We start from the raw sequence: 21,230 nt of genomic DNA, 5'->3' as shown, positions 1-21,230 counted from the left end.
ACATTATAAGGGGCTCTTCTGTTCAAGCATATACAGGCAAACATCCTCCTTTTACATCTGTTTAACTTTCATACCTTAAATGTAGGTAGGCGAATTGTTTTCAACATGTAAAGACAGAAAGCGATTCCTAAAGCATCTTGCAGAACCCAGGCCCACCTAATGAAAGAGGAGAGTAACATTTTTGCAGGAAACAGTAGGAAAGCCAGACCAAGCCTTGTCCTCACTAAGGACCTGCTTGGGACAAAAAACTTTGTTAGAAGTACTTGCTTGAAATCAACATTATTGTCAGCACGGATTCACAAATGGGAAGTTGTGCTTGATCAACTTGATAACCTTCTACAATGAAATGACTGGTTTGGTAGATGAGGGAAGAGCAGCGGGGATAGTGTCTTACCTAGACTTCAGTAAGGCTTTCCACTGAGAATATCCCACAAGATCCTCATAGAGAAACTGATGAAGTATAGGCTGCATGAGCAAACAGTGAGGTGGACTGAAAACTGGCTGAACGAGGTCAGTGGATACCAAAATGGGAAGTGGTGGGGTCCTTTGGCCTGTGTATATGTGTACACCCTTGTGTGCTGAGGGAAGCTTAGAGGTGGGGCTGTTTCTTGATTGTGTCTTGCAAGTTAGGTATAGAAGTACCAAGGCTCTTTGCTTTACTCTCGATTGCTAGGATCAAACAGAAGTAGCATTGGAGAGACGAAACACTAAGGTTTCCCTAAAATTGCTAAGGTCTAGATGCAGATGAGAGATTATGCTGTTGTGATCAATACCTGAGCACTTGCTAATGGAGCTCCACTCAGGACACTCAGGTCCACTCCAGCTTTGAGGCAGAAAATGGATTTCCTAGTCCTAAATATCCCAGGCTGGAATAGCGCTATAGTACTTCTGTATTCCTCAAGTCTGACACTTATTTCTCTAAAAGGTGTTTCAGAGCTGATGCTTCCTGGATTTATGAGTTCTGCCAGTGAATGATCCACAGCCTTAACACAGAAAATGGACCCCACAGAGGCAATAACAGGCATTCAAGGCACAAGCAAGACGTTGTTGTTATCAGCAGAAACACAAGCCAGCATTTCAGATCCAACACAGAGTCCCTGACAGAGGGACCAAGAAGATGAACACATCATTTCTATATGGGGAAACTGGAGAATCTGGGTGTGAGGTAAGGGGTAAAAACAAAACAAACCCAAACAAAACAAAAAACAAAACAAACCCCAAATACCCAAAACTCTCTAACAAAAGGGGTAAGAAGAACATGCTATAATTAGGTACCACAGCAATACTGGACACAGAGAATTATTTACCCATACCAGACAGTTGAGAGAAACTAAAGATCTGACAATCTCCACAGCTCTTATTCTCTCTGAGCAAATGCACATGCAGACCATCACCTAAAGAAATAAGTTAGACAACTTGTGTCCAACTGTCCATACCACTTGTGAAACGCTGTCTTAAGCCAAAGAGATCAGAATATGGACTGGGACTCAGAGAAATTCAAGCTTAACAAGAGACAGTTTTCTGTAACTTAAACCAACAAGACAAAGATGAAGTACATAAGGAACAACTAAGAATTTCTGCCCAAGTCTCTAGTATCTTTCCTGTCACTCCTGAATTCTGGATAAGTTTAGGCTTTTATGGATGTCAGTTACTTATACTATAAAACGTATTACAATTTCTAGCACAGAAACTAAAATACACACTTACTGATCTTCGTTTCTGAAGATTCCCCAGACTACACTGACAGAGATACATAGTACCGCCAATAGCAACATCCGGACCTGTGGACGCTTGTGAAAATAAGGCAAGTTGTTGTCTGGGATTCTGAAAATGAAACACACCAGAGCTACAGTTGTCTATGTAGTTACCCTTGTCCTTTAAAAACATTTTGAAATATGAAACCACATTGTAAATCCCACACCTCCCCAACATTATAAAAAATTAATTTTGCCTATTAAAAATTTAGAAGTTGCCACATACCTACACTTTCCCAAGGGGAATCTTCTTACAAAGGGAGACAGACAACTGTAAAGACCAATTGAGGCAGCCAGGCAGAATATTCCTATGATAACATAGACTGAGAAAGAAAAAGTAGTAAGTCCAAGTAGGATAAGTTAAGATATGCTTTTCTCCATATCCTGGCTGAATAAAGAACAGATAATCAAAAAGCCTGAATGAGAAATAAGGCTTACATTTCACTAGTGAAAGTTAAATTCAGAGACTTCAAATGATTGTTGATTAGATTTATGCTCTTTAAATATCTAATTCTGGCTCATTTTACTCAGGTGTACTTTATGCAATAGCTACTTCAACAAAACAAAACCTCTGTGCTAATATTCTTAAAGTAAGTCATTAAATCATAAGCCTAAAAGGCAATTTATGGTGAAGTGTTTATCTTCTCATTATGAGCATACGTGAGCGTTGTAAGGGAACTCTTAAAATCACTCAGTAGCAAAATGAATTAATACAGATGGGATGCATCTTTCCCAACTTCCTCAGAAATATGAGGATGGAAGTTCCAGTGTATTAGGCTCTCATGTTCTTTTGTCAATCAATTTGATAAGTGATCAGTAGAAACTTATCATCGTTATAAAAAAATTGATCCTGGATCCCATAACTTAACTTCAAATTGAACAACAACAGAAAGACAAGTATAGGTTTGAGAACACCTTTGACAAAAATAAAAGGTAGAAGACGTTAAGTCTGTATCTGCTTCACAGGCTTTAACTTTTGAAAGAAGCTCTATGATCACCTAAGGCAACCTCATTAAAGTAGGTATAGAAATCTACTCAGTGGGTTTTCTTACAGGGTTTTAAATCATATTGGGATGAAGAAACATGGCAGAAGACAGCTGTTTCATAATTATTTTCACAGTAAAAGTGTTCTTTAAATGATGGCAGCCTTGTAATATTGAAGAGTACCTAAGTGGTCATAGAAGAAATAAAGGAGGACCAGCATTGAGCAGCACATCACCACAAATACACAGATCATTATTGGAGTCACATCAACTGTTTCATCATCATGTTTCTCTGCCCCATCATCACGTTTGTGCTTCATGTACCGCCTGAAAGAGTAACATGGCTATAATCAGTCCATTCCTTCTGCAACAAAAGATAAAAGGGCATTGAATATTCAGCAAGAACTACATGGGGTTGGAAAACATGACAGGACACCAATGCCTGCATTGATTTCCACTCAAGTCAATGGAACTCCACATTTTACATGGATGTATGAACATCAGATATAACACAATGCATAAAACAGTAATCACTGCATTAGTTTATCAAAAGTACTATTTTTCATTCACTAACAACTCAACAGAATCCTGAAAATTACCACAGAATAATTTGCTGACTTCAGAAGAAATCCTAAAGTCAGGTTGTATATATAAAGTAAATATTAGAAATAAGTGTTGCACAGATGACCTCCTCCCCCCAAGTCCACTTACAGGCAAAAAGTAACCACAAAATTTCAATAAAAGATTCACAATAAACATAGTATATGTTAGCCATCTAATCAGTTTGTTTTGCACTACACTAGTAAAAAAAGTTTTTATTATTTTTTCACAAAAGATTTATGGTGAATTTTTGCAAAAGCCCAAATAGGAAGCCCATTACTATCCAATTTTCCTTCTGAGCTTTTCAAACATTTGGCTTTTTGACAAGGCAAAATACTAAAATACTCTACATGCAAATTATACTCTAATAATTTCATAGAGTGACAAAGCCAATACAAGGCTCAGGGCCTTTGAAATGTCACATCAGCATTTTCCCACTCTGGTTATATAGACAGTCTCCAAACCTCATTAGCAGAGCTACCAGGTGATCTTTAGATAAATACCAGGTATTTTTTTTTCCTGTGAAAAATACAAGAAAACTGACATACTACCTTCCAGTTACTCACTTTTTCACATCTCTGCTTCCTGCCCAGTAGCCTCCAATTGCAACAGTCCCAACAGCCATGACAAATATAATCACCATGTTATAGTCTAGCACAGGCTCATTCGGTGCATACATTGCCCCTTTCACTGAGCTGCCGAAACTCTGTGGAGGCAAGTACAAGTTACTAAGAACTTCCAAAAAGCTATCTTAGCAAAGGTTCAGTTACTTAGTTTTCACTAAGCAACCTCAGAATCAAGCTTTATTGTAAATACTTAAGAGCAATCTGTTGGCTCTACTATTAGTGATATTTATGTCCAGCACCAGGCTCCATTTTTATTTTATTGTGAAGATGAGAAACAACCTCCCAAGAGATTTGCTTTTTTTTTTTCAAAACATAATAATGCCATCTTCATGAGTACAACTCTCTATAGATTCAAAGCTCCTAAGATGGACTTCAAATACTGTTGAGCAATGACTCATTTAAATGAGATAGTATGAATCAGAGCATTTAGTATCGAGTTTACCTTGCCAATATCTAACATATCAGTATAGCTGAGCAGAGCCACAGGAATATCAATTTCTTCGTATTGACTTCTGTTACCTCCAGGAGGAACCTGAAAGACAGTTCAGACCAGGTAAGAATGTATTCATTTCTGAAAATACTTCTACTACTTCAGAAGGGTTAAATTTGCAAGTTCTGTTTCTCTTTAATTTGGAAAATATTCTAGAACAGAATATAATGACAGAAAAAACCCGAAGTCAAAATGTATGCCTGTTTCCAGTAAAATATAAGTCATTAATGACTGTAACAGCAAAATGCAGCAACCAAACTTCAAGCAGTACCTTTTGCACATCAGGGTCATGGATTTTATGACTGATGTGTGCCTCTAGTATTGACTACAGTATTCAAAACTACTAATTTTACAAAACACACACTGGTGGTACTTCAGCTGAATCTAAAGCACTAGATTCACTGTGCTTTAGATCTCATTGAAGGTAGCAGTATGAGTCAAGAAACCAACCTCCTTCTTTGACTCCAGTATTTCATAAGGATCATTCTGAGCCCTTGACTTGAATGTTACATGGGCCCTATGCAGTACTCTTCCTACTTAAATGAGTACCTCGTCTTGTTTCATTAATCCTTCCTTCAGCTGTATTACTTCCACACATGGCTATGCAATGTATGTACAGGCCTAAACACACACACATATATTATTTATTTTAAAGAGGAGCATCAAATACCAGCAGCGAGCACTGAAAACAAGACAATATCTAACATTAGAGGAGTATCAGCAATATAGAAAGACACAAAGAGACTTACCAGTCTCTCTTTACTAACAATGAGCAGTCCACGAGCTCCATTTATCTGAGCAAGCCTCACTTTCTCATAGAAGGTGCAATTCCCTCGCATCACCATGGGGATTTGATTATTAAATCCCCCATCAGGTACATCAGAAGGAGAACACAAAACAGATGCTGTCTGATCCTGCAGTTGCAAGAGTGACTGAAAAGAAAGAAATTAGTTAAATACATTAACTGAAATTATAGAAGTCAAGAGCAGAAACCACAGAGTTTCTAAAGGCTAATTTAGAACTTTCAAGTAATGGAGTGATAGAGTATTCTCAGAGAGACTTGAAAGCTGAAACAGTGCTGCCCTCTCTATTACGTAGGGTCCTGCCTTGCTTCACCTTATTGTACAGAATTCTGCTGGTAATAAAAGTTGGGTTATGATCTGCACTTGCATTTGTTTTCTTCAGCATTGCGACTGTTCTGATACATGCATCCAGGATGTAGGAGGAGTACAGCAAAGTGTTATAATTACTACAGTGGCACAGAGTGGCAGGCTGAGATGATGTAGGGTATGAACAGCTAGAAACACAAACACAGGCTGGGGTGAAGTACAAAAGCATAGGCAACAAAAATAAACTTCCATTTTGAAACCAACCATATCCAGTTCGCTGAGATTTTGGATCCTAAGCACCTGGATACTGGATTCTAAGCTGCTTCTCTCACTGCTTGCGATTCAGAGATGTTGCAGGCCTGCCCGAATTCCTTAGTTTTGGCCCTCCTCACACCCAAAGACATCTACTCTGGTATGTTTACACAGGAACAACCCAAAGACACTTCAAGGTTTTAGAAATAACACCAGCACAAATTGTTCCTTGCAAAACCTAAACACCCATCTTTGCCCAGTTCTATTTGCAAGTCACCTGAAAAATGTAATTATCTACCTAATAACTGATTCTTGGTGTGAGCTGTGCTAACAGAAGCCGGTCACAGCCCCACCCTTGGTAGGAGTTGAGCTGTTAGGTTTGAGAAGTGTCAGGGTAAAGTTTTAACCTGAAGAGCTGACACATGTAACACTTTGTATTAGAAATCCATAGCTACATGATACAATACCAAATACCTGCATAACTGACTACTGTTTTAGGAGGGAAAGTTAAGAGTCAAGCTGTTAGTAGCTCCAAGCTTATTCAGAAAACTGCTGTCTCCAACCTGGCTCCTACTCTAGAGACAGTAAAATGTTTCTACACACACTTCCTGGTTGTCCAGGTTTCAGGAAAGCTTATCAGCTCTATCATAGTACAACACAAATGCAGAGTGAGCTCAGGTTGGTGCACTGCATCGCCCCAGTTAATAAATTGTACTGCTGGAGTACTGGAGGGAAGGAGAAGGAGGGAGAATGTGAAAGAAGGGACAAGCAGAAGGAGAGCTGAGGAAGGAATCAGGGATAGGCAAGGGATATAGCATAGGCAACCCAAGTGCTCTGTGGAAGGCAGGGCAGAACCTGTTGAGTGCTTCAGCTTCAGTTCAGTGCAAGCTATTCTGGACTACATTAGCTCCTGCTGAGCTACTGAAATATGTCTCCAGTGAATTTTTATGAGACTGGTTGAAACAAGGCGTCTACAGCATAGTCCCCAGCTCTCACAAATCCTAGAGTCTAGAATGCTAGAAACTCCATGGGAAGTCTGCCTGGATCCAGCCGAACAAGACCCTAAGCCTTTCAAACCAGCTTCATGCACTTCTGTGTTCCCACTTCTGCTACTGAAGCAAAGGGATACGGTGCGTACATGCACTGACTTAACGTTACACAGAGTCAAGTCAAGTGCAAGAGTTTATTGGCTGGGTCTACACAAGGCAAAAGCAGCTGCAGCATCTGAGCTACCTAGGGAGTAATCTGCAGTTGTGATAAACCCACCACAGGTAATTAAGACTTTATACATTGACAAGGAACATTAATAATTCTGTCTAGCACTCAACTGATAGATTAAGGAATACAATGAATAAAATGAACAGAGTATCAGTCAACTACTCCACATCTTCCCCAATTAGTAGCTTGTTCAAAGTGCATTTGCTGATTTCATCAGTCAGTGACAGTAACTTTTTCTCACGGAAGAGAGTGAAGAATTGACTCAATTGTCAGCTCATAAGGCTCTGGATAATGCAGCAAAAGCTTGACACTACTTAGTCTTATACTTGACAGAACTATGAACAGTGAGAAAGCACTAAAGGTCACAGTTCAGTATATTAGCAAGGCCACGTGGTATCTTTTTGTATCATACTGACATACAAAGACTCCTTTCCAACCGCATGTAAGTGCCATTTTCAATTAACTGGTCATGTTGTGCAGAAGGAAGATTTTTGTTTTGAACCAGAAACAGTCATTACCTCTGCATGGTGCTTGGTGAAGAATATTGCCATCATAGCACTGCCTAGGGTGATCTTAACAGATAAAAATATTTTCTAAGTAGAGCAAACAAAGTAGTTGCTTCAAATTCTACTAATCCAAGTTAGAAATTAGAAGTTTCCCTGTAACAAAGGCATTTTTGAATACATTCTTCTGTCATTGCTTGGCTAGGTACTTACCGCTTTACCCAGATCATGTGGCAAATGGGCCCACTGAGAGTTGAAGAGGATACAGTAGTCTTTTCCTTTGCTGTTCCCCTTCTCTGAAAGGACATGTACCATCCCATACTCGCAGTACACCTGAAAACGTAACAAAAATTTCACTAGAAGAATTTTGGGTCACATGAAATAGCAGAATGATGGGCATAATTTGCTGTTGACTAGCCTTTGTATTTTAAAGAAAAACAAAACATTCTACAAAGTTTCAGTATCTGTGCAGGGAGTACAGTGGAATTTGTTAATATTTCCATCATACTTCAAACAGACTCAGATACATTAGGCAGATTCTCTTCTACACAGGAACTGGTCAAAGAATCAAATGAAACCTCACTGAATGTTACTGGATGTGTTTTTAAAAAAACAAAACACAACCCCAAACAACACAGCCAGAACGGTGCATATATGTATATAACCAGAGCAATAGAAAGAAGCTGGACTACTGCAGAACAGATAAGAGAGCTAAAATAAGAGGCCTGGCCCCTACTCCTGAAAGTACAGCCTGAAGTAATGATCAATTCCAGATTCACATCACTCCAAAACTCAGCCTTGGACACCTTTGCTGTAGGTCTGACAAGACTCTACAGCATCGGCTCTCTTTTTATGTCCTAAGTAGCACACGTAGATCCTCAAGACTACATACTGCATATACTTTTCGCTGCTTCAGTGACCAGCAGTCACTGCTGTCAAAACTCCAACAATATTTGCTACAAGTAGGGAAGATTACATATCTAAGAGTTATAATTACAGGTCTGTACTGTGTCTGGCTGGGATGGAGTTAATTTTCTTCATAGCAGCTGGTATGGCGCTGTGTTTTAGATTTGTGACCAAAACAATACTGATAAACTAATGTTTTAGCTATTGCTGAACAGTGTTTGCACAGTGTCAAGGCCTTCTCTGTTTCTCACTCTGTCCCTCCAGTGAATAGATTGGGGGGTACACAAGAGGTTGGGAGGGGACACAACCAGGCAGATGACTAAACAAAGAGATATTCCATGCCATATAACATCATGCTCAGCAATGAAAAGTGAAAAGAGGGGGTTTTTAAGGAGGTTAGCCATCTTTTGCTCAGGAACTGGCTGGGCATTGGTCTACCTGTGGGAGGTGGTGAGTGATACCTGTGGGTGGTGGTGAGCCTGTGCATCACTTGTTTTCTTTCTTTCTTTCTTCTACTTCTCCTTTGCTTATTAAACAATTTTTATCCCAACCCACAAGTTTTCTGGCTTTTACTCTTCCTTTCTTCTTCCCCATCTCACTGGGGGTGGGAGGGGAAGTGAGCAAGCAGCTGTGTAGTGCTTAGCTGCCTACCAGGGTTAACTTACAACAAGGTCATAGAGGCAGAACGCGACAGCTTCACTCCAGTTGTTTATGGGTAAAAATCCCTTAACTTGAATCAAGAGTCATGAGCTTTGGCCACCTTTAACTTGATGTTCAGCTTCTGGAACAGAGCTGAGTTGCAGTGGAAGGACCATCTGAACTCTACACCCAAGTACAGCCCAGGCTGCAGTCCTGAGCTGAAGAACTAGGAACACTACACTCAAAGCTGTGTGTGGACCTCATGCACAGATAGTCACAAACTGGGTTTCAAACATAACAACCTCACCTATGATTCTTCACTCAAAACTCTTTTAAAACTATTACTAATTCCTCAAAGCTTCAAAAGGTACAAAAAAAAAAAAAAAAGACTGCACATGAAGCCCAAGTCTTCACCTAATCAAGGCATGCTTGTGGTATAAGTTATTTCTAGTTGATATGCGGTATAAGTTATTTCCAGTTGACAGGCAGCCTGGCTTCAGTTTGGAGCTACACCAGCCTTTACTGCAGCTGCCTCCACACTGGGAGCAACTCATGGTAGCAAGAATAATCCTAGTTGGCTTACTCATGGAAACGTCACAATTCTTCTGAAGAACTCCAGGAAACTGAAGTAATAGAACACAGATCCTATAGGAATTTGGAGAAAGAGAACAAGGGCTGCAGAGAAAAGTAAACAGTAACATGCAGCAAATATACCAGTTTAAGGCATCTTCTCAATTGTGGTACGGTTTGTAGTCTGTTTATTCAGCTAAGTGTTCTAACTACATTTAACTGCATGAAGTGCTCCTTTTAACACAAATATTTTCAGCTTCCCATCCCTGCAAAATAATACATAGCAAACACAGTAATTTCCTCATTATTTTGATTATGTCAGATTGTATCAGGCCATTTTCCAGCAAAACTGAAAGACCTAGGGGTTACATAGGAGGACTGGTCATCACAAGAATTACTTAAATTTAAACCCCCCCCCCCCCCCCCGCCATAGCAGATACTAACAAACACCTCCTTATTACAGAGTTATTCACCAATCTTCTTATTCTTCATGATGACCTCTGTTCTTTTAAATATTTCCTCCCCTCCTTCCCTTCCCTGCATATAGTGACATATATTTTATGAGTACCAGATACATTCCTCATCTTCTACCCAAAAAGCCAGACCAAAAATGCCTACAAGACCATATATTAAACCTGCAAAATTAAATATTTTTGTGGAGTTCATGTAGTTGTCTGCTTGTACACCAAGTCCTCGCAGGTATTTACCCAGGCAACCAGAAATCAGGAAGACAAAGCAACCATGCAAGTACATGCAACTTCCCTACCACTAGTGGGTTTTATTTAACTTTAATTAGTGGTGACTTCATTCTCATATTAACTGAACGAAAATAACTGTAAATCCTCCCTGCCCTCAGAAGTTGTTGAGGAAACACAAAGTATATCATGAGGTCTACTGTTACTGTTCTTGCAGTCTAAGGGCTCTGATACAAATCCTCCTTCCTTCTTCCTTCCGAGCAAATGGGTACCTCGCTTTGCTTCACTCTCTGACCATAGGGTCTTTTCCTTGCTGTAATGAGAAGGCATGCAGAATTTAATTTTAATATCATCCAAGTCACCGTTAAGTTCTATGGGATACTTCCACGCTCTTCAGGGCAGCAACAATGGGGTTGCAGGCACTCTCTTGGAAGCAGTGTGAGGCACCACCTCCACTAATTGTAAAAGTGTAAGTTTAAGAACTCTTTCCTTTATGCAAAATACTGAATATCAGTTCCTTGGTACCACGCCTTTTCATGTGCATTCTGCAACCCATCTGGTCAGGTTTGAACACCACCACATTAAACATTCAATTTAAGATTAAGATCTGACCATTGCACAGTTGCTGCAGGAAGCTTTAAATGCTTCAGATAAAAAAAAATGTTCAGATATGAAAGAAATGCTCAGAAAGCAGGACAAAACCTAACTTTTGAGGGTTGTTTTTTGGTGTGGGGTTTTTTTGTGGTTTCTTATTTGTTTGTTTTTTCTTTTTAAATTCAATTATACAAATCCAGATCAATGCTTCTTTTTGAAGAGGGAGAGTCTTGCTAATCTTTAATTACTGCTTCAGAACCTCACAGTCCTCTTACAGAGGAACTTCAACGTTTAAGGAGTGCTGTAGACTACAAAAAACCAATGCTGAGAGCAAATGTAAATTATATCTGTACTTAGCTTCATATGAGCTATCAGATAGTCAGGAAAAAAACTCACCACATACTAAATGTAGCAGTCTCAAAATACTATTTTAGCCCAGTGATTTGGGAATCCGGTGCTTAGGAGTACCAAACATCGTTAATGTAACCAGATTGTTCCTATTATCATTTCTGTGTTCCAAGGGTATTTGCTTCCTATTGTAAGGGGAAGTTTCTCCATTTTATTGGCATTTTAACTGAGAACTCACAATAATCCTTACTAGCACTTAGCACTTTGAAATTTGTTTAAAAAACCCAAATAATATCTGAAACACGTACAATAACTGACCTGGCTCGCACGCTAACTAGTCACACACTTTGTTTCTGGCAGAACGCTGCCCATTCACTAGTGAGCCCAGGACACAGGATGAGTGGAGACCATCAGTTCACCACCACCACCAGCAGCAGGTTCAGGAAAAAAAAAAACCCTCCAACAAACCTCCAAAAACACCCCCCTCCATCTATCTTATCTTTCTACCATCCCCCTGCATGTCCTACTGTCCTCTACCCACAGATCCAACTCCTCCCTTCCCAGTCTTCCTTGTCTTTTTCTCCTGTCCCGCACTCTTAAACAAAACTGAAGTAATTGACTGAAGACAGATTTAATTGCTCCGTTGCTCAGATTTAGCTTTCCCCAAGCAAATCACCTTGTGCCTACCAGAACTGATGAAACCTTGTTCTGAAGGGAAACACAATGTAACATCCCTAACCATCGCTACTACTGAATTAGACAGAAAATTGTGACAGACTTATCTGTCAACATCTAGTTTAACATTCATAAGCTAAACAGACTAATAATTTGGTAGTTACACAGTTACACTCTTACAAAAACTTCTTACACATTTGTTTCTCCAGGTCTGAGAAACAAGATGCTAAAGACGACTGGAGGCAGCAGCAAAGTTGTGTCTTAATGCATTTGTTCAAAAATCCATTAAAAGAATCCATCACTCTCATTTCTCCCTCTTCACTTCAAACCCCACTACACAGAAGCTACCCTGCACCCCTAGGAGACACTCACGGTAAAAGATGCTTTTTGTAACACTTCAAAGAATCGTCCTTTAAACATAAACGATCTCCACACTGCCTGGAGAAATGATGCCATTCTACTGCAAGATGTCAGCAAAGCAGTAAAGAAACATCATCCTAAAAATATACAGGAGGTAGAGATTTTTATATTTAGCTCTTTTGTATATAATTGGTCTTCGATAACTCATGCAGCAACTTTTTCCTTTTATTATAACATTAGTGTTAATTAAGTGCTCTAAAATCTATTACATTTGTCCTGAAGTGTACTGGGCACGGCAGGTTACATTGTTTATTTCAGCGCAGATTAAAGGCACTTCAGCAAAGTGCAAGTTTACAAGACACAGCTATTTGTGGAGGAAGGGAGACATTGTGCATATGCAGTGAGGAAAAAAAACCGCATTTAGCAAAAAACTCCAACTATTCGCCATGGTGGACTTGATAACTCATATCTGAGCTATCCAACCACAGCACCTTGACCCCTTTCAACAGAAGGAAGAAGTACTGAAAAATAATCCATTATTATCATTATCTTGAATTTTACTTTCAAGAGACCCAAATACAGACACAGACAAAAGACCAGAACAAAAGTGTTTCCTGCTTGTTGTTACAGGATCTGACTGGGCTTAAAAAAAACATCAAGTAGCTCAGTTTTGAATATGATGTGTACGACTGCCTCCAAAAGCTTCAGGCGGTTTTGCAGGAGCTAGCTACCTGTAATTGAACAGCTTTATGCATCTGAGAAACAATCAACCTGTATAGTTAAAAGTTTTACATTTATAAGATATAAGCTATGCATCTTTAAAACAAGAGAATAAGTATAGGGTGTGTTGCCACATTTCCATTTAGATAACCATTACTGGAACTCAGTAATAATCCCCAAATGGCACGCTGAAGACAGTAATACACAATTATGCTTTCTGAGCAACTTAATGGATGTTCTTTAAAGAAATATTAAGGGAGTAAAAGGTTCCTAATGTGAAGTGCTCAAAACATTTTAGAAGCTATGGGTTTTTGTGTGCCAAAAGCCAAGTAAAAAAATGAAGGATGAGAAGAATTAAAGGGAATATGAGCAGGACTAAAAGCAGAAGAGGGTGTACAGAGTTTTAGAAAGTCCATGGAGAATGGAGTCCATGAAGAATGTGGATTAACAGACATTTTTTACAAGGCAATAATCACTTACCATCAAAGCATAGTTCTGAAGTCTGTTAACAGCCACTACAAGTTTGTTCTTATCCTCCCATCTAAGCAGAGCCATAGGCATCAGAGTTTCTTGTTTCAGTACCATTGGGCTTTGATGCTTCCAGTTTTGTTTTTATTTATGTCACTAGGTATCAGACAACAAAAGTAAGTTCAAAGCAGTGCAGCTGATGCACTGGGATGGTGGCAACATTTATGATGATTCTTAGTTCCTAGAGATCACTCTGTATCCTAGATTAACCCGTAAGAAAATGTAATCTCCTGTGCAGATCCTACACAACGTTCCTACAACGCTCAAGGGCTCTTTTCCAAGTGTTTGGATATCAAGCCCAGCCTTTTTCAAACAGTGACAGAAAAACAGCAGCTGTTGTGACAATAAGGTGTTTTATGATACTTGCTTCTTACAGTACATATGATTTAGAAAGCACTACAACAAGCTTCAAAAGAAATGGGCTTCCTAGCCTCAAATAGCAGAAGTAACTTCTCCCAGTTAAGCAGGGAATTATCTATTTTCCCTATATGAATAAGGAGACAGTATTTAAACATTGTTACCAATCAGGCATCCATATTCAACCACAGTGCCATGTCACAAGCAAGACCTCTGCTTGTGAGGAAATCTGCTAGAATCATAGCTTTATGAAGATTGTTGTATAATTAACACAAAGTGAAGTGTTTTATATAAAGCTGCAAAACAAGGAAAAGGTTTTCACACAACAGAAGTGTAAAGTCTGAGGGCACAACTTAACAGGTAATTGAGCCAATCTAATTGTTTGTGGCATTAGCAGAGCATACTTGTTTGCTCTGAACCTCATCAGACCCTTCCATGGTTTATTTAATGCATTAAAAGAGCAGAACACTCCCCAATTTTTTGCCGAGTTAAGTTTTTTTGTCATGTTGGTGAATTAATGCAGCTCAGAGACAAGCACTGGGACTTGCAAGTTAAATGATGGAAGAAGGTGGAGAGGAGGAATTCAGCTCACCCATATTTCAAGAAACTGCAACGCGAGTGACTGAGCCAACCTAGTGGCTCATTCTTGTTTGTTCCTCCCTGCCTCTGTCCCCAAGCTCACCTGGATGCCCCATACACTTTTTCCACTTTCATTAGCTCTATCAGCTGATCTGGTCACCTGAATCTCAGGGGGATTTAACAGACACTAGGAGCTGTGTTCCTTGAAGAAGGAATGAAAAAGCTATGCCTACTCTTATCGTGCAATACATGTAGTAAGCAGAGTTCCCAAGAGCTGGGGTGCGTTCTTTTCCATGAACTGCACCGACCAATTTGGAGACCATTAGCAGCAGACAGCAAATTTGCACACAAAGAAAACACTCCTGCAACAAGCACTGTACAGTGGAGAGTTTCATATTCACAATGAAACAATTGTGTGTTTCATTCAACTCTCACAATGAGACTAAATTGTCAACTACTGTCTTAATCCAGAATTTCAGAGTCTCTTCAACTCTTCGGATCTTCATCATAGAGTGCTCTGATTTTAAATACAGAAACCATCAACTCAATTCAATATTCTGCTGAAAGCTAGTATAGTGAAGACGAGCTAGATCTAACATGCTCACTGCAGATCATGTTACTATATTCTTCATTAGTCAAAGGCTCATGTATATCTGCTATTGTTACAGGACAACTGAGAGGTAGCAATGCCATGAAGGAATGGTTAGAATGAGAGGGAAGTTAAATGAAAAGTGAGGACTCAGATACCAAAGCAAGATCTAAGTGCAGATTGTACTTGGATCTATAAGATCACACCCCTCTTCAGGTGTTCCCAGATGAGGGCCCAAATTTGAGAGCACCATGCTTCACTAGTCAACCTGTTCCTTCTCCCTACATAAATCAGAGTTCAAAAGCAAATGTGGACACTACCTCCCCCTGCCCCAGGGAAAAAAAAAAAAATCCTATTATCCTATTTCAAGGAGGGAGACAAAGATATATTCCAAATATGCCCAACAGCACTAAGACAAGAGTAAGCCATTGATAATGAGTACAGCTGGTGCACAGAAAATGCACACAACAGCTCATTGTGAAAGTTGTCAGCTTTGTCTCGCAGAATAACCCCATCCATCAGTCACTGGTGTATCACGGCAATACAAGTGCATCAGAGCACTCCTCTCTGCCTCAAGCTGAGGATGATGTACTACCTAAAACCATACCGACAAGTGCAAGTACAAAAGATGTAGAAGTATTGCAAAATATGAGGTATTCAAACAAACTTTAAATGAGCCAGCTTGGCTAACAGAAACATATTAGCAGCACACAGTAAATTTTGCTTTTTGCTGCTGCAAGCAGGACTGTTTCAGCACTCTGGCCAGCCTGTTCAAAGCTTCCTCAAGCATGTTAACACTACTCCACTGCACAAACATAGTAAATTACTTGCTTACAGAAAGGAAGTATGCTGCAATGCATGGAGCTGAAGCCAAGATCTCCAAGTATCTATCCACCAGTGGACTATCTCACCTGCTGTCCTTCCACACTGTGATGTGCTCACCTTTTCCAAACTGATGGATCAAACTGACTCCATGCCAGTCCTTGACCCATTCTTATATCTTAATTTGTGAGGCCTATGCTGGCACTACCAGTCCACTTGAAGCATAAATAGAGATGTCAAAATGCACAGGGCATGCGGGGAATAAAGACAGGATGATGCAGGAAAAGATGATGGAAGAAAAGAAAAAAGGGATGATGCAGAAATAAAAAAAAGTTAGCTGGCAACCAGACCATTCTGTAACTAAAGATCACTGGCAAGGAATCAGTAAGGAGACAGGTATGGAAGAGGGAAAAATTAGACTGTCATGTTAAGATGCTACACCAATAATACTCAAGAAGACATACTACCCTCCAAATTACCTAAAAAACAGTTAAGAACTTTAAATGAGACTTCAACTTTTTCAGAACACAAGACAACTGAACTTAAAATACAAAAGCTATGCACCATGCAATGCAATAGCTAAAAATCCACCGTCTCCTGTATTCAGGAGAGCATGCCTAGTTTGTCACACCCTTAAAAATTTATCCCACAAAACTTATTAGTATTGTAAGTAATGAGAATGCAAGACTCAAGATAGGCTATGGAGTCAGGTTCAGCAGAAATCCCTTCTTTTCTGCTGGCTGCTTTCTCAGGGCGAGCTTGTCAGTTGGGATGAACCCAAAGCCAAGAGCCAACCCTGCTGCGAGGATCCCAGCCCCAACCCCAACTGCTGGCCTGTGCACCCTTCCCGAAGGACTGCCTGGAGAAAGCTGCTGGCCCGACAGGGACCCGATAAGGAATATGCTGTTAACTGCAGAAAGAAGAAGAAAAAAACCCCAAACAACCCCAAATATACACATATAAATACTGCTAAATCGCGGAGGACACACAACACAGACGTGGGGGCACAGCCCGAGGTACGAACGATGCCGTCTTCTTTCCTCCAGAAAAAGCGGGCTGCAGCTTGGCCATTAACACTGTCCCGCTGCCGAGGGCTGCGGCACCTCCTGCTGCAGCCGGGCAGCCCGGCTTCTGCTCCGCGCCGTTAGTCGCCGTAAGAGGCGAGTCTCAGACCGAGAAACACCGCCCGACCAAGCGAGGCCACCAGCACCATAGGCCCCGCCAGGGCCCTGGGACCAGCATCAGGCCGGCGCCCGGCTTTGCCCGTGATCGTTCCCCGCCCGGTTGCTGCCCCCCCCAATCCCAGCAGGGCTCCCCCCCGCCAGGCTTGGGACCCAAGGAGCTCCCAAGGCCGGCGCAGCCACCCACCTGCGGCAGAAAATGCAGGAGCAGCCAGACGCGCAGCCGCGCCCGCCGCGCCGCCATACCGGACCCGCTGCGCCGCCGCCCGCTTTGTTTCCGACCGGGCCGGGTCGGACCCTTCCGCACCGGGTAACCCAGCAACCCGCGCCGGAAGTCCCGCCCCACACTCGTGAGCCGCTAATGGGCTTCGCCGCGGTAGCACGTCACTTCTGGCAGCGACGAATGAAATGGCGAGCGGCGGCGGAGGTGGTAGTGGCGCGAGCAAGATGGCGGTAAGGAGCGGTGTTTCCGCGGCCGCGCGGCCTCGTGTGGGGCGGCGATCGGGGCCCGGCCCAGCTCGTCTTGTCTCGTCTCGTTTCCTGCTGGTTGTGGCCGCCCAGCGGTAGGCCCGGCCCGGCCCGGCCTGGCCTGTCTTGTCTCCCGCTGGTCGTCGCCGCCTAGGGGTGGGCCCGGCCTGGCCGTGGGTGCCATGGCGGTACTGCCCAGGCCCGCACACCGTGGTGCCGGCTCGCCGCTGTGCCGGTCAGCCCTGTCCTCTTGCTCTTCCTTGGTGTGGAGCTCTGCTTGGGGCGGTTTCCGCGGCCGTATTACAAACAGCATTATCGCAAGAAGTGTTATGGAGGGAGAGGGGAGGGGCGGGGCAGGGCAGGGGAGGGGAGGGGAGGGGAGGGTTCTTTTCAATTCAGGTTGCCTTTGCTGCTCTCCTTTAGGATAAGGAGAAGAAGAAGAAGGAGAGTATTTTGGACCTCTCCAAGTACATCGACAAAACGATCCGAGTGAAATTCCAAGGTGGGAGAGAAGGTGAGCCAGCACTCGGCCCCGGGCCGGAGATGAGGCTTGTCCCTCTGCCGTGTGAAGCTCGCTTTGCACGTTGGCGTTTTGCCTTGCTTCTTGTTGGCTTTTGTCTCCTCTGTGGTCATGTTGCTTGCTTTCCAGGAAGGACGATGAGCAGCAGGTGCTTTTATTTGTCGTTTGCTGTTACCAGTGTGAAGCTTATCTCCTTTAATTTTTCCATTAATCCCCTGGCTGCAATTTTATCTTTATGTTTCATCCGTGCACCTTTCTTTCATCTTCTTTTATTAGTTGTCTTCAACTGTCTTCTTTCTTTTGGCTATTTTTTCACATTGCAAGGCTGCACTTAAAGCAGTAAAGAAATATTTATGGGTGTTATGATTAATACACCTATCATCCCTTTCATCTCTTAACATGCTAAATGTGCCTGGAGTTCACAGATTTTTTCAATATATTTCACCATGTCTTTTCATCGCTTTTGAGGCTGTTACGTCATTTCCCACCCTTACTTGCTCCCTTGCCGTGTCTACAGCTATCCCTCCCGAGGCAGCTGATAGTGCCACCTGCAGACCGCTTGTTTGTCTGAAAGTTAACAGCATGCTGCGTGGGAGATGCTCAGCAGAAGCTTTTGCTAAAGCAAACTCGGTTTGCTTTTAAAAATTTCTTTTAAAACTCCACTAGGACCTGATGCTTATGAGGTTTTGGAAGTTACATGGACTCCTTACTGATAGATGTGGGGTTTGGGGTTTTCTGTAGTTTTTGGGCAGTTGACAATTCCATTGAATCTATTGGTTTCGATTTTCTTCTCAAAAAATCAACGCCAAGTTCCATTATGATCTTTGTATAACACCTGGGATTGTAAGACTCTCTTCTTTGATTTGGGCTGTTAGCAATGACAGTAATGCTGGTGATCAACAAGTATTTTTCAAACTGGGAGATCATTCTGTGTAGTCTTGTGATTTGTTAAGTGACCAGTCTTGTGGAATCATGTTCCGTTTTAGGACAAAGTGCTTGTCTGTCTGCAGTGCATTCCTATGGAGGCAGTGCTTGTACTAAAGAGATTATGTTCCAGGAGGGCACCTGGAAGATGGGTTTTCTGAGGAAAACACTTCAAAATGTTACAGTCTTGCCTCATTTTTTTGCCATGCCACGGTGTGTTTTTTTTTTTTTTTTTTTTTGTGGTGTGACTTGTATTGATTTGTTATGCTGAAGTATTCTTAAAATGCCCCTGAAATTGGCTGAAAACAAAAATGTTAGTGTCTTGAAGAGCATTTTGAAGAATTGATTGAAAAACCTGTAGGTTTCAGTTGGCACAACACAAACCGGGTGCTCGTGCATTTGCACTTTGATAAAGAGGGCACTGCTTAGTATCTCTGGTCTCATTTGCTTGATAGCCTTGCTTGAAGGAGAAAACGGAGCTGGAGAACTGAATGTGTCCTTCACGCAGTCTTGTGCTGCTGTATACCTGGTTTTGGTCTCTAATCATTGTTTTGTGTGTGGTCTTCAATAGCAAGTGGTGTCTTGAAAGGATTTGACCCTCTTCTGAACCTTGTGCTTGACGGTACCATTGAATATATGCGAGGTAAGTAATATGCTATCTGTGTCAATCTTCCCCCCCTCCCCCGAATAATTTTCTTAACAGAAATCTTACAGCTCTGTGAGTGAACAACCAGAAACTGCAGGTTGACATCATCCAAACTAAGACATGTTCGTGATAACTAAGTTGTAAAGAAAGGGAAGGGATAAGATAACAGAAGTTGGATTAAGCACATTTGCTGTGGTAGAACATTCTTGGTAGTCCTTGCTTGAGCTCCTCTATAACTCATTTGGCGCTCTTGTCCTCTAAAGCTTGAATTAAGTAGTGTGTATCTCTTCAGATGAGGCAATTGCCTTTGCCTTTCTTTATACTACTGGAGGGTTGCTGGTTTGCTCAAATCAGGAAAAGCATCTCAGCAAGAACTAGTATTTTACTGTCTTAAACTCTACTGTAAATGCATTCTTTGCATTTCTGTGGAACTAAAGCCTTCCGTAGCTTCTTAGAGCTAATAGAGCTGTAGGGTTTTTTCTTATTATTTGTTTCTTTTTCCTATCCAAGGCTAAATGCTCCCATATCCTTTTCCTTCCTCTGAAACAAAATTTATCATATGATAGGACAGTGTTTTTGAAAAGTATTCTCTTGCCTGCTTACAAGAAGCACCTGAAGCTTTAATTTTGCCCTTAAAAGGGAGTTTTAAAAGATGAGTGTAGTGCATTTTTATCGAATGTATTGACATCTCAAGGAAGGTAGAATTGGCTGTCTCTGTGTTAAGTGTTTGTCTGTCCCCATCCTCAGCCTTGTTTGGCTTGGTCTGGGAATGGACCAGTGCATTCTATACTTAGTGCATTCTGAAGTCAGGGTCTTTTTCTGATTTGCATTGATCCCAAAATGTTTGTCTATAATGGCATTTGAAATGGGATCAGGAGCATTTTTAATCACTTAATGCTTTTGGTTAGATGAATGAAAGGGTCTTTGAACTCTTTAAAAGATGTCTTCCGCTGTTCTGAATTCTTTATTGCTCACTGTGGCATGTGCTACTTTGAAAATTAGTAAATCAGTAATGTCTTGAAGATATCAGATGTTACTGCTGCATTACTTTTATAGTTCATGTGTTCACTAAAACAATGCGGAGACACTTGGAAAAAACGCGTATGTGCCTTTTGAAGTTGATGGAATTTGGTTTCTTTTCCTTATGTTGCCATTGTAACTGTGGATCTCTGCTTTTCAGATCCAGATGATCAATACAAATTAACAGAAGACACACGTCAGCTGGGACTTGTGGTCTGCAGAGGGACTTCTGTGGTTCTTATTTGTCCACAGGATGGAATGGAAGCTATTCCAAACCCTTTCATTCAGCAGCAAGATGGCTAATGCTTTCTTTGGATTGTCTCTGAAGACTTCAAGGGTGCAAATCATCAGAGAAAACTATCATTGTGTGAGAAGCTTCCTGTTTTGGGGGAGGAGTTTGAATGTGTATTTGTTAGTGTGAAAGAATGGTCAACTTTTATTTTTGTGGCTTTCCATAAATGATGAGAGGATGGGGCATGGTGTGTAAGAAGTAAGTTCTGATTTTTTTTTCCCTACCCCCCAAATAAATGTGTAACTATATTGTTTAGAGCTGA

At 41.3% G+C, this 21,230-nt stretch overlaps 2 protein-coding genes across 5 annotated transcripts in view; one reads left to right on the top strand and one right to left on the bottom strand.

Moving 5' to 3' along the window:
• Positions 1–17,485, bottom strand: part of SPPL2B (signal peptide peptidase like 2B) — a 25,179-nt gene extending 7,694 nt beyond the window's left edge. For 2 of the 3 annotated variants that reach the window (XM_075524496.1, XM_075524498.1), the window contains exons 1-9: positions 17,286–17,485; positions 7,749–7,868; positions 5,203–5,385; positions 4,406–4,495; positions 3,904–4,043; positions 2,922–3,064; positions 1,981–2,077; positions 1,708–1,824; positions 75–156 (exon numbers count right to left, since the gene is read on the bottom strand). In XM_075524496.1, the coding sequence (XP_075380611.1) occupies positions 75–156; positions 1,708–1,824; positions 1,981–2,077; positions 2,922–3,064; positions 3,904–4,043; positions 4,406–4,495; positions 5,203–5,385; positions 7,749–7,868; positions 17,286–17,342 (1,029 nt within the window). In that variant the 5' untranslated portion in view covers positions 17,343–17,485. Of the gene's footprint in view, positions 1–74; positions 157–1,707; positions 1,825–1,980; positions 2,078–2,921; positions 3,065–3,903; positions 4,044–4,405; positions 4,496–5,202; positions 5,386–7,748; positions 7,869–16,915; positions 17,159–17,285 lie in introns of those variants that run through there. The other variant, XM_075524497.1, reaches the window with a different exon arrangement.
• Positions 17,429–21,230, top strand: LSM7 (LSM7 homolog, U6 small nuclear RNA and mRNA degradation associated). Of its 2 annotated transcripts, none has more exons than XM_075524501.1 (4): positions 17,429–17,551; positions 17,990–18,068; positions 19,582–19,653; positions 20,837–21,230. In XM_075524501.1, the coding sequence occupies exons 1-4, from the start codon at positions 17,507–17,509 to the stop codon at positions 20,977–20,979; spliced, it is 339 nt and encodes a 112-aa protein (XP_075380616.1). In that variant the 5' UTR covers positions 17,429–17,506; the 3' UTR covers positions 20,980–21,230. The 2 variants fall into 2 exon arrangements, with proteins under 2 accessions (XP_075380616.1, XP_075380615.1); XM_075524500.1 differs by having other exon boundaries at positions 17,990–18,080.

This window comes from Mycteria americana, chromosome 24 (genome assembly GCF_035582795.1).
Source record: "Mycteria americana isolate JAX WOST 10 ecotype Jacksonville Zoo and Gardens chromosome 24, USCA_MyAme_1.0, whole genome shotgun sequence".
Classification (NCBI taxonomy): Eukaryota; Metazoa; Chordata; class Aves; order Ciconiiformes; family Ciconiidae; genus Mycteria; species Mycteria americana.
This window is presented reverse-complemented; position numbering and strand designations above follow the sequence as displayed.

What these genes read in the sequence shown, in the direction of transcription:
- LSM7 (XM_075524500.1), top strand. Translation starts at nt 17,507, where the DNA reads ATGGCGAGCGGCGGCGGAGGTGGTAGTGGCGCGAGCAAGATGGCG. An exon ending in GTGGCGCGAGCAAGATGGCG is followed by an intron (nt 17,552 to 17,989) that starts GTAAGGAGCGGT and finishes GCTCTCCTTTAG; the next exon opens with GATAAGGAGAAGAAGAAGAA. An exon ending in ATTCCAAGGTGGGAGAGAAG is followed by an intron (nt 18,081 to 19,581) that starts GTGAGCCAGCAC and finishes GGTCTTCAATAG; the next exon opens with CAAGTGGTGTCTTGAAAGGA.